At 23.9% G+C, this 12,082-nt stretch overlaps 1 protein-coding gene across 1 annotated transcript; it reads left to right on the plus strand.

The window, feature by feature from the left end:
- The first annotated feature begins 8,547 nt into the window (after window positions 1-8,547).
- LOC145843170 (chromobox protein homolog 3-like) lies at window positions 8,548-10,846 on the plus strand. Its single transcript, XM_082950631.1, has 3 exons — window positions 8,548-8,552; window positions 9,872-10,138; window positions 10,699-10,846. The coding sequence occupies exons 1-3, from the start codon at window positions 8,548-8,550 to the stop codon at window positions 10,844-10,846; spliced, it is 420 nt and encodes a 139-aa protein (XP_082806757.1).
- The last annotated feature ends 1,236 nt before the right edge of the window (window positions 10,847-12,082 follow it).

Here is a 12,082-nt window from a genome sequence, read left to right on the forward strand (position 1 = left end):
CCCACAAATTTTGTTTTAGAAAACAAACACCAAAATAGTTTTTTTTAATAATATCTATTCCTAGAAATGCTTATCTTTTTTGAACACATCATATATCTAAATTTTTTATCAATATTATTTTATTGTTAAGGAGTTCTCAATAAAAATAATACTTTACACGAGTATAACTTACTTAAAAACAGAGTTTGCCCCTACTTGAGGCAAAAATAGCTAGCCTAAGTGAACAAAACTTAGCCAATACCTCAGTTTATTTTAAGGTTTAAAATGTATATATATGTATATATGTCAACATTTATATATACATATAATCATATATAAAATTTGGTCTGGTTTTCAGTTATGACTGTTGCTTTATATATAATATTTCCCATTAGGCAACTTCCATTCAATCATATATATATTTATAACTAAAACTTTATTTCATACTTAAAAAGAACAAAAATAGCTCATATATATATGACCTATTTTTGTTTTTTTTTATAGTATGAAATAAAGTTTTATTTAAAAAATTGTTTCAAGTAGTATAAAAATACTGAAGAGATAAGTAAAATTTCAAACAAAACAAAATAAACTGTGTATATGATAGACTTTTTGTACCTCATTTAAACTCCATCTTGATAATGTAAAATAGTTTACAACTCCAGGTTTTTTAGCCATTTTTGTTCAAAATTCCAGGTTTTACTAGCTTCTACTTAAATATTGATCAAATTTCAGGTTTTTTTGAAATCTTGTTTAAATTAAAATAAAACAAAAGAAAAATATCTTAACTAGTCTAAATTGTGCAAAAAAAAATCAAACAAGCCTGAGTCAGCTTAAGTTTTTTAAATAAGTTTAAACTGGCCTTTTTATAAACTTCGAATTAGTATGAGTTATCCTGAGCAGGTGGAAACTATGTAACAATCACAGAACTATTACTTTACATATAACATGGTCCACAGATTTTTAGCAGTTAAAGAATTAGTGATTTAAGATAATGTTCATATTCATATTTAACTCTACCTAAAAATAGTTTATAAATCATTTTTTTTATTATAGAATTTTTTAATTGAGAAAGTTTCCTTCTAAAAAGTTTTGCCAACATTTTGTATAGTTTATATTGTCTAAAAAAAACTTACAAAAAGTAATTACTATAATACTGTTATTCTATTTGCAAGAGAATCATTTTAGTAGATCAATAAAATAGGTTTTTATATCTTATTTTTTCTAAATGTTTTTAAATACTGTATCATTTTTTATAAAAATATAATAAAGGTATTATGTAGTATTAAAATTGTTTGGAAATTTTATTTTGTATTCAGTTAGAAGTCAAACTGGTTAAAATTGGTAGCTAAAATCTACAAACGTCTAGTGCTCTTGTAATTTTTATTAAAATTTTATTCAAAGATGTCCAAGAGTTTTTGTTTTAGTAAAATTGTTCACAAAATTTATATTACATTTACTTAGTTTATTACTTATTTCACTTAGTCAGATTAATTTTTTCAGAGGTTCATTAATTGTCTAGCTTAGAATTAAAAATATACATAGTTCTTAAAATCAAAAATTTTCAACATTAAAGTTTAGTTATTCAAAAATATTTCTTCAGCAAAAAAAAGTTTTAAAAAATTTAGAAAACTAATTTTAAGGTGTAGTACTTTTACACAGAAGTTTAATATTTTTTAAACTCTACATCTATTTACATTTAGTCCAGTTAACTATCAAAAAACATACATTTTTCTTGAAATAAATTAATATTTGATATTTTAGCACCTAACTTTTCATTTCAGAGATTTGCTAAACTAAGTTGTTTTAAATATATGTAATCACAGCTCTAGGAAACCATAGTTAGATATGGTATATGTAACTGAAATTAAAAACAAAATAGTCAGTCATATATACATCCTGTTATACTTTTAATCAGGTTTTGCTTTTTTTTTTACTTTTCACAACATTGCAAATATTCATGTAGCTAGATATGTAGGACAATTTTTAATTTGTATAAATGATTTTTGTTTGTTAAATATTCAAACTTCAAAAAATGTAAAAATGTTTTTTAATAAGATGCTGCAACTTTGAGAAACTCAGTGAGAGTTTGTAAACTAAAAAAACCAACTTAAACAAATTTTAAGCTATAATATCACTTGCAGTTTGGATAAAAAAAAAATTATTTTTATTCCTTAACACTCAAAAATAATAATATACAAACTTAATAACTTATAAATTAGTATACTAGACTTGACTAAATGCTCTTAAGACAATAATTTTTAATTATAAACAGTTGAAGTTTGATGTGGTAGTCGAAAAAAAAATTATTTTAAAATTTTATTATAAAAAATTTCTAGTTAAAGTTTTACAGTTTTTTTTTTTTGCTAATGCATGTCTAAATATATTGAGTTATAGACGTAATTTTTGTTTGTATTGTAAAAACGTTGATAGATTGAGTTTTTGTTTAAAAAACATTAGTTAATTTCAATCTTGCTGATAATGTATTAATATCATTTTCGTCATGGAAAATAGAAAGCTTATTTTAATGTTACTTAAAGTAAAAATAAATACAAATATAAAATAAACTTTTCAATATTTTTTCACACAAAATACAATCTGCTTGAAAAATTTAAATAAATTTTAGTATAAATAGATATGTATGTATATTATCTAAGTAATTTTTTACTTAGCCTATTTAGACGGCTTAAATAATTTTTTGCAAGATGTAACGTTCAAAATAAAAAAATCCACAATTCTTGTAATTTTTGTGTTAATGTAATTAATTTCTAAATCTAAACAGCTCAAGATAATAGCTTTAAGTTAAATAAAACATAGCACTTGTATTATTTTTAACGTTTACATGTATATATAAACCCAGAAAATAATCAAAACTTTAGCCATGAATACCATGTCCATGATAAACTACGACTGACATGCTTATACTGAAACTTTTAACTTAAAACATGCTCTTTACTTAATAAAAAGCACATAAAAATACTATTTTTATTTAATTTTTCTAATATAGAATTGAGAGAGGCAAAGAATAAGTTAGAAGTACTTTGAAAACTCAATGTTATAAAAATAGCATGCTTTTAAAATACCATAAAACTTTATACATTTTAGCATGTTTTGCAAAGTTTATCGGCCATAACAAACTTATTTTCATGATTTAAAAAAATCTAACGAAATTTAACTTCACTAAAACCTTAGGATTTAAAAACTGATTTGTACTTAATAGTAACAAATATTAAAAATAAAGGTTCAACATAATACAACACCAACACTATTTAATACAGTGTATATTACCTAAATAGTTTCACTAAATAAAATAAAACTAAATAAAATAAGATAACAAGAAAAGTTTTAAATTTATTAAATAAAAATGTAGAATATTTCTTTCTTATTCAAAGTTTGTAGAGGATAAATTTGTCTTGAGCAACTCAAGACTGCATTCTGCTGCAATGTATATGCAAGGGCGTGTCAGCGCTTTATTTAGTGAGGTTGCATAATTTTATTGTACAATAACAGAATATTTTGTGTGGAAGCTTTTAATGATACACTTTGAAAAATTACATAACTGACTAAACTGTGTTTTTGAAAACAAACCAATAATAGCTGACGTAAACAGCTATTTTACATAAACTGAAATCATTGAAAATTAGTCTTTTGAGACACTTTCTATTACTAAATTTAGAATAAAAGTTTTCTTTTTCAAGTTGTGCAACTTTGGTAATTATAAAAATTTTGTTTGGTTTTTTTCTATAATAAAAACTTAATAAAACTAAAACATTTTTGACGCAGTTCTTTAAAAAATATAAACTTAACTTTATCTTATACCAAACATTTCATAAATAAATATGAATTTTTAGTAAGTAATTTTAAAATAAAAATATACTCAGTCATTTTTTTATTACGTTAATTTTCTAGGGGTCGAACAAGAAACGAAAACCTGTCAAAACACGCCCCAGTACTACCCAGTTAAAACGCAAATGTTTTTTCTTGGTTACTCAAAAACGACTTTTTTGACTTTTTTGAATGAAAGTCAAGTATGGTACTTTCCTGTATTAAATAGAATATTTTGAAATAGGTATAACAGCGTTTAGAGATAACTTGACTTATGCTACATGATCATTTAATAAATTTTTGTATAACCATTGAAATTAGTAGTCACATTATTTAGAAAACATTAGATTTAGATAGTTTTAAGTTCGTATATATAACTTAACTTTAGAATTTTTAATTGGTTTTATTCATCTAAAATTTATAAACTATACAGTTTACGAAAATAATATATTTTTAAAGTTATTTTTGTATGACTTACGAAAAAATTTTTTTACTTTTAAAGTAGTTTTCGTTTTCTTTAGTAATTTATCATCAATTTTACAAAAAATTAAGTTAAAAGTCTATTAAAAAAACATAACTATTTTCATAGTTTAGATTCTCTAAATATTTATAGTTTATCTTTGTTTATATAAAGTTTATATAGTATATTATAATAAAATAATTTATTCAACAATTGTCAATTGAAGTTTACGCCGTTTCACCTAGAAGGTTCTTCAGAACTTTTTTAATTGAGACAATAAAATGAAGTGAAGTACACATATATATAATGAGATTACGTAATGAGAAAATAACCAGTTATTAATTAATTTCTAATTACGTGTTTGAGCAAATACAAGGGAAGTTAATTAATTAATTGTAATATATAAAACTAAGAAAAAACAATCTTCAAATAAAACAAAATAATACTTATAAAAAAATTGCTAGTTATAAAAAAATAAATAGATAAAACTTAAGATGGTAAAATAAACAAAAAAAAATACAACAATAAATAAAATAAATATCGAAATAAAACTAAAATTAACACTAAAGATAACTAGTTTAACTTGGGGCCATATCTAAGTTAGTTCTTTTCTTACATTGAGTGCTTTATCTCTGTCCTCTTCAGCAATGACCATTCTTTCTAGGTTGCATATAGTACAATTGTCTGTTTTTTTGGGAACTGAGCAGTTAATTTTAAATAACATTTGCCATTCGATTTCGGAGAATTCAATGTTGTTTAATGTAGTAAATTTAGTCAGAGCCGTTTGTTGTAATTTCTTGATAATGCTGTGCTTGTGTTGCGGCCACCTTGTTTTGAATGAATTTCCTGTAGAACCAATGTATTCTTTATCTCTAATTTTTGCTTTATATAATCCTTTTAAGAAGCATTCACCGTTAAATGGGCAGTTCATCTTATTTCTACATTTGCAAGTTCTATTTGTTTCGTTTTCAGCTTCTAAAAACTTTCTATTTTGTGAATTGATAACATTTCTTATATTGGGCAAACAGCTATACGAGATTTACAGTATTCTTGTTAAACAACTTATAAAATTTGTTGCTTTTGGGAAAATGTAGACGAAAAAGGTCCAAGAATTTTTTACCTATATTAGTTTTTACAGAAGTGCAAAACGGAGGGTTAAAATATATGGTTTTTAAAAGTAGTGATAATAAAATATGCAAATCATATATTTACACCTCCGTTTTGCAATTCTGTAACAACTAATATAGGTAAGAAATTCTTGAACTTGAAAACAAAACAAATAGAACTTGCAACTGTAGAAATTTGTGCAACATATTTTATAAAAACTTAATTTGCTAGTATATCAGTATAATCTGTGAAAAAAATGTTTGTATGTAAACACTTATAAAAGTAATAAAACCTTTCCATAAAAACAATCTTCTTTGAAAAAGGTGTAACATACGAATTATTTACTAATACTAATGTATTAAAAAATTGGAGAAAATATCAAGGCGGAATGCACAAAAATGGAAAATGTTGAAAAAACACACAATATCAAAGTCAGTGTAATTTTGCTGGTATCTGGGATCACAAGTCGAAGGAGGCAATGCCATTCAGAAAACCTTTTTTTACACGACCATAATAATATTCTGATCTTAAGAAAAGCTTTACATCGGCTTGTGCCAAACCACTTATGGTTCAGATAAATCAATCATAGTAAGTTTTTTAAAGTCGTAATAAGTTTAAGCTATGAAAGTGTTTTTGCAGCTCTAAGGTTTAAAAGTTATAACTAAACGTAATAAGTTGTTTAATATTAAAAAAGAAAACAGCTTATAACCGTAGGTAATAAATAAGTGTGAATACTTCGCTCTTGTGTAGTATCATATTAATGAAAAAGCTGTCGCAATAAGATGAAAAAGTTTCTTCCTCTTGTAGACGCAATAAACACATTTTTTAAAACTCGAAAAGTATAGCTAATCTTGTTTGTTTGTTGGCAGCGCAGTTTTGTTTTTGCGTTATATTTTAGTTTTGTGTAAATTGTTAACGTTTGTTTTGTATTTTTTTGCGAGTTTCTGATTTAAATTTAACAGATGATGAGTGAACAGATGAAAACACTTTTTTAAGCTTTATAGTTTACAATAAAACTAAATCTAGTTAAGATTTTATCCGAGTAACATAAAACTCACTCAAAATAAAAACAAAACTACAGCCTTTACTTTTATCTAATCAATTCTCTTTTTAATTAGTCCAACCGAAAAGATCTAGTCTGTGGATGGTAGTCAAAACAATTTCTTAAATATGTTTTTGTTTTTATAGTAAAAACAAAATAATGTGCGAATAACTAAAAAATAGCTTTAAACGAGAATATTTTTGAATTGAGAAAACTAATTTAAACTTTTGTTGACTTAAAAAATAGCTTTAGTGCATTTTAGGTCTTGTAAAGTGTATTGTAACACATGTCAACATACTTGTTTAACAAGCTTTTTGCTGCAGTTAGAATAAAAAATAAATATCAATTAAAAACTTAACGTTAAACTTTTATTCATAATTTTCAATAATTTTATGAAGTAAAAAAAATGTATTTATAGTCACAACAGAAAATTAAACAGGAATTTATTATCTAGATACAACTTAAAGCTCATTCCATTTGGTATACTTTTTCAACTTTTATTCATAATAATAACTTTTATAAGAAGATAATATTTTTAATACGCAAGAGCAAGTAAATCAAAATAGACTAAAACCTTAAAACTGTCTTTAAAATAAAAGTTTTTTAAGAGGGAAAACACTAATTAAACGCTATTTTTTCGTTTAAACATACTAAGTACTAAATTAAAAAAAAAACAAATAAAGCATTCAAGTAAGTACCAACAAAATGACTAAAAAACAACTACTTGTTACAAGTTTTCTATTAACAAATGCGATAACTGAAAATTAAGAAATGTTTTATCAATAGTCATCAAAGCTTTAGTTTAGAGAAAATGTAAAACTCAGTTTTACTAAACTCACAAAAATAATGAGTAATAGTTTACAGCGTTGAAAAAGCTTATAACAACAAAATAAGTTTCAAAAATGTTCGGCTAATTAAAACTAGAACTTGTTTTATGCGTCAGTTCATGCAAACATCATCGATTATTTTTTTTTAACTTGAACCACTATGCTATTTTATAAACTTTTGAAATGTTTATTGTGTGAGAATTTAACTTTTATGTAAGCCGATTTACAAAGCTGCTGACATGTTAAAACAACTATAGCGTTGTAAATCAGCACTTTTTTATAGTTTTATCCAGTTAGTTAAATGATTTTATAATTTTTAAATAGTCACTTAAGTTTTTAGTATGTTAAATTTACTTTGTTTCAACACATTAAGTGTGTTTTAATTTTATGTAAGTCAAAAAATAGATAGATTTTACTTATAAAAATAACAAATACTATTATGAATTTATGATATGAAATGAAAACTCCAAAGTTTTGATTAGAAAGATAATGTTTTTATATTTAGAAACTTTTCTCAATAGTATAGCAGTGTAAAAAAAAATTCGAAAAAAGTTGGTTATGTTTTATTCTTAGCTGAATAGAGAAAATTTCCGGTTATTAAAGAGAAAGTTAGTTCTGTACATAATGTAGCTTGCTACATAACAGCTTTAAAATAGTTTTAAGCATTTTTGCTTTTAATAAAAAGCTCTTACTTTTTAATGTAGCGAATTTATAAGACTTGGTTAGTTTTGTTTAAACTTATAGCTACAATTACAAAAAAGCAGACCTTTGTACTAAAAAAAGTTTCTACAAAAAAAAAAAAGGTAGATGTAAAATTCTTTTTATTTCGAAATTAAATTTGTACAATTAAACTTAATAAATGCACTGCTATACTATAAACACATAAGCGCGTTAAAAATAATTTTCTTTTGGAACTTTTAAAATAAAGTATTGAATAAAACTTTAAGCAAATTCTTTTAGAAACTAAAAATGACACAGAAGCTCCAGAATAGTGTTTACAATGTTTAAAATTGTGAAAATATATTCCATTTTTATTAAAAAACACTTAATCGTATATAAATTTGGGTTTACACACTAAAAGCATTGCGCCGTTTTTTAACAAATTTTTTGATGTTAAAATTATTTAATCAACTGTGTCAATGACGTTTTCAGATAAAATTTATCTAAGTTTAACTATAGCTATTGTGAAGCCACTATCAGGTGCGAAAAAAAATATTTTGAAAACTGTTATCTTGAAACATTATTATATCTTATAAGAAGAAAATGAATGAGCTTTTATAAAACTTTGTTCAACATTTGTTCTAATAATGAAGTTAATTAGCTGTTTTTTAAAAAGCTTTACAGACGTTATTTTTTTTAAATAAAGTATTACAGAAAATTTAGTTGCTGCATATCACCTTTAAACTGTTTTTGTATTACTTAATTAAGAGAAAGATTGTCACTAAAGTACTTTGTTAATACCTTAATCGTTTTTTAATGAGTTGAAAACTGTTTTTTAGTACATAATTGTTTTAATGTCTACAATGATTTTTTTTGTTTAGAAGTTAGATACAACTAGTATTTAGAAATTTGTAAAAAAACTTGTCTGAAGTTTTGTTTATTTTAAAAATTTTCTGGAAAGTTTAATTTCTAGTTTGTTGTAAAAGTTTTATAAGTTTTATAGTTTGAGGTTTAAAAGTTTTATAGTTTGTTGTAAAAGTAAAAATTTTACCGATGTTTTTATATACCTTTAAGCTTACATGTTTTTTCGAGTTAAATTTAAATAAAGCATTTAGTAAACTTTAAACTCAGCATTAAAAAAAGAAATTAATTACAATAATGTTCTAAAATAGAAGTTTATCTTCGTAAGAGTATTAGTTTTAATAATATAGTTAATTTTTAGGTAAACATTTTTTTAAATTTAAATAGGAAAGTGATAAGTTTATACATACAAATGGAATCAATAACTGATAAGCCTTCAGAAGTATTCGAAGTCGAAAAGATAGTATCAAAAATATTAATAGATGAAAAAACTTATTATTTTATTAAATATGTGGGCTATGATCAGTTAGTTTGCTGTAGTTTAATTAAAAACAGAATTACTTTTGAGTAAGTTTATATTAATGATAAAGTGTTATACTTAATTAAGAAAAATAAGAACTATTTATTTTTATTTTACACGTATAAAACCCTATTAAAAGTTTTTTTGTTAAATAATAGTTAAAAAGAAGAACACTGTCTGTTGAATTGTTTTGTTTTAAATGTTATTTAAAGTTAGAATTATATAAAACTTAACATACTTGTTGTAATTCATAATTTATTTATTTCGAAAGTATAAAAAATAATATATTTTAGTTAGACCATAGTTCAAAATTGCTAAAGAGCTCAAAAACAAATCTGTCCATAGAAACAACAAACCAGTTAAACTTTTATGGTGAAACCTTTGAACACTAGTTGGTTTATTGTTTCATTGGACATATTTGTTTTCGGTTCTAGTAGCAATTTTTAATTGATATATAATTGTAAAACTGCCTAAAATAAAAGGTAAGTGAATTTTGTTTTGACCCTAGAAACGGCTCAACTCGATTTAACATCTAACTAGACCATAAAATTGTATCAACGTAGTTGTTTTTAACTGAACTAAAATTATAGCATTCATAACACATGGGAGCCGGTTGATAACTTGAATTGTGACGAGTTGCTTCGACAATTTGAAGCTGAAACTTCCACACCTTCGAACAAGCCTGGTACTAGCGAAGAAAAAGTATCAAAGACGGGTAAACACCGAAGAAAAAACAAGAGAAAAGCTGCAAGTGACTTGAGAAAAGTAAAGGAGGGACTTTTTGGATTAGGAATGAGACCTGAAAGAATTATAGGTTCTACCACTCGAAAAAACAAGCTTGTATTTCTTTTTAAATGGTTTGCTTGTGACCTTCTTTATTTAGATTAAGTCCTTACTTCATATTTTATAGACAAAATTGAGCTTTCAAACCTGTGAAAGCTTTGATTTCGACAGTTAAAGATTATAAAATATATTTAATTATTATTTAAAATAGCCTTTTAGAACAATTTTTATCATATTTCTTTAAAAAAATCGTAAGTTATTAATAATATAAAAGTTAATTCTTTTATAATAACGAGCTTCAATGAGGCAACCTGATCTATATAAATTATATTAAACACAAAATTAAAAAAAAAAAGAACAACTAGACGATTTTTAACATATAAGCTTGTAAACTTTACTTTAATTTTAAAATGTAAATGGTTACAAGTATATAATTACAATACCTTACAATCGAAAATTTTTCCTTAAAGTGTTGATTAATAAATATGACTTTATCAAAATACGTTTTCTTTCAAACTGTACATGCAGGATTTTCTGTTTCAACTTAAAATTAAAGTTTAAATCTAACCGTGCAAAACGTATTGTCTAAAACATACTTAAAAACTCTATAACAAAAATTGAACAAAAAATTTAGGATTAGCAGAGTTCTTCCGGATTTAGTTTACGCTGAAGAAGCAAACAAAGAGTGTCCAGAACTTGTGATTAAATTCTACGAAGATCATTTGGACCGTCAAGATATCAGATCAGTGAAGTTAGAAGATGTTGAGATGTCAGATGAATGAAGTCATCAAAAATTTATTTGTGGTTTTGTCTTTAAAAAACTAAAAATGAAAACTTACAAAAAATACTTTGTGCATTTAGATTAAGCTTCATATTTTTTGCTATTATACTGAACTAGGTTTTTGTATTTTTTATTTTTATTAGTTTTCAACAGTTTTTTTACATTTTTTAGGCTGGTACTATACTAAATCTAATTGTAGTATATAGTTCTTATAAATATTCGGTTAATAAGCTTATGACATTATTTAGTGACTAACAATACTTTTACCTAAAGTAAAATACTTTCAAACTTATTTGTATAGTTTATATTACTATTACTATTATAGTTTATATATACATTTTCTTATATTTTAAACTGTGTAACTTAATTTATAAATTAGTGCCTATAAGGTTTTAAATGATATGCAAATTTTAGTAGGATTTTTATATAAACTTAATCATTTAACTGTTTTTTACAACTAATTTTTATGCTTCAAAGTTGATGATTTAATATGAAAAATGTTCTCTTTTTGGGGTTCTTAAATAATATCACATAAATCTGTATGTATGAGATTTCAATTTAAATAAGATGTAAACTTTAGCCAAAGATCTTACTTTCATTAGTTTTGAATAGAGTAAAACATTAGTTAATAAACAACTTCCTAATCAATAAATCTGTTAATGTATAAAAGATTAAAAACTATTAATTACTGTAAAATCTTTTTTTTTTCATTTTTTAGCTCATTATAACTTTGATTTAAGTTGGGTATGCAACTTGATGACCGAAAGGTCTTTTTTTTTGCATCAGGTCCTTGTCCTTGTACAAAAATATACTTGAGCAATCTTATGTTTTTGTTCAATAAACCTCTATTACACAAAAATATATTATTTCTTTTTGAGCTAGCTTACTTAACATTTTTCGCTTTAATAATACTGCAAATAAAATAACTGCAAGTAAAAACATTTATTATTTTGCTAAAACAACTAGTTAAAAATACTTGTGACAAAATTACAGTAAACTTGCGGTTTTTAATTGTATTTATTTGTTTGGGCTCACGTGTTTGAGATGTTTATTAGGCTTTTTATTTTAAAAATGAACTTTAAAAAAATTTTAAAGAAAGTCTAAAAAAGTATTGATACATACAGTTGTTAGTGTGTTTTAAAACACAACTGGTTAAATTCAGTTTACAAATATATACAAGGTAATTAGTACAGTTTATAAACAGTTTATTTTATACAGATTTTCCAAAATAATTTTC

Source organism: Thalia democratica, chromosome 8, assembly GCF_965202585.1.
Source record: "Thalia democratica chromosome 8, ktThaDemo2.hap1.1, whole genome shotgun sequence".
In the NCBI taxonomy this organism is placed as follows: Eukaryota; Metazoa; Chordata; class Thaliacea; order Salpida; family Salpidae; genus Thalia; species Thalia democratica.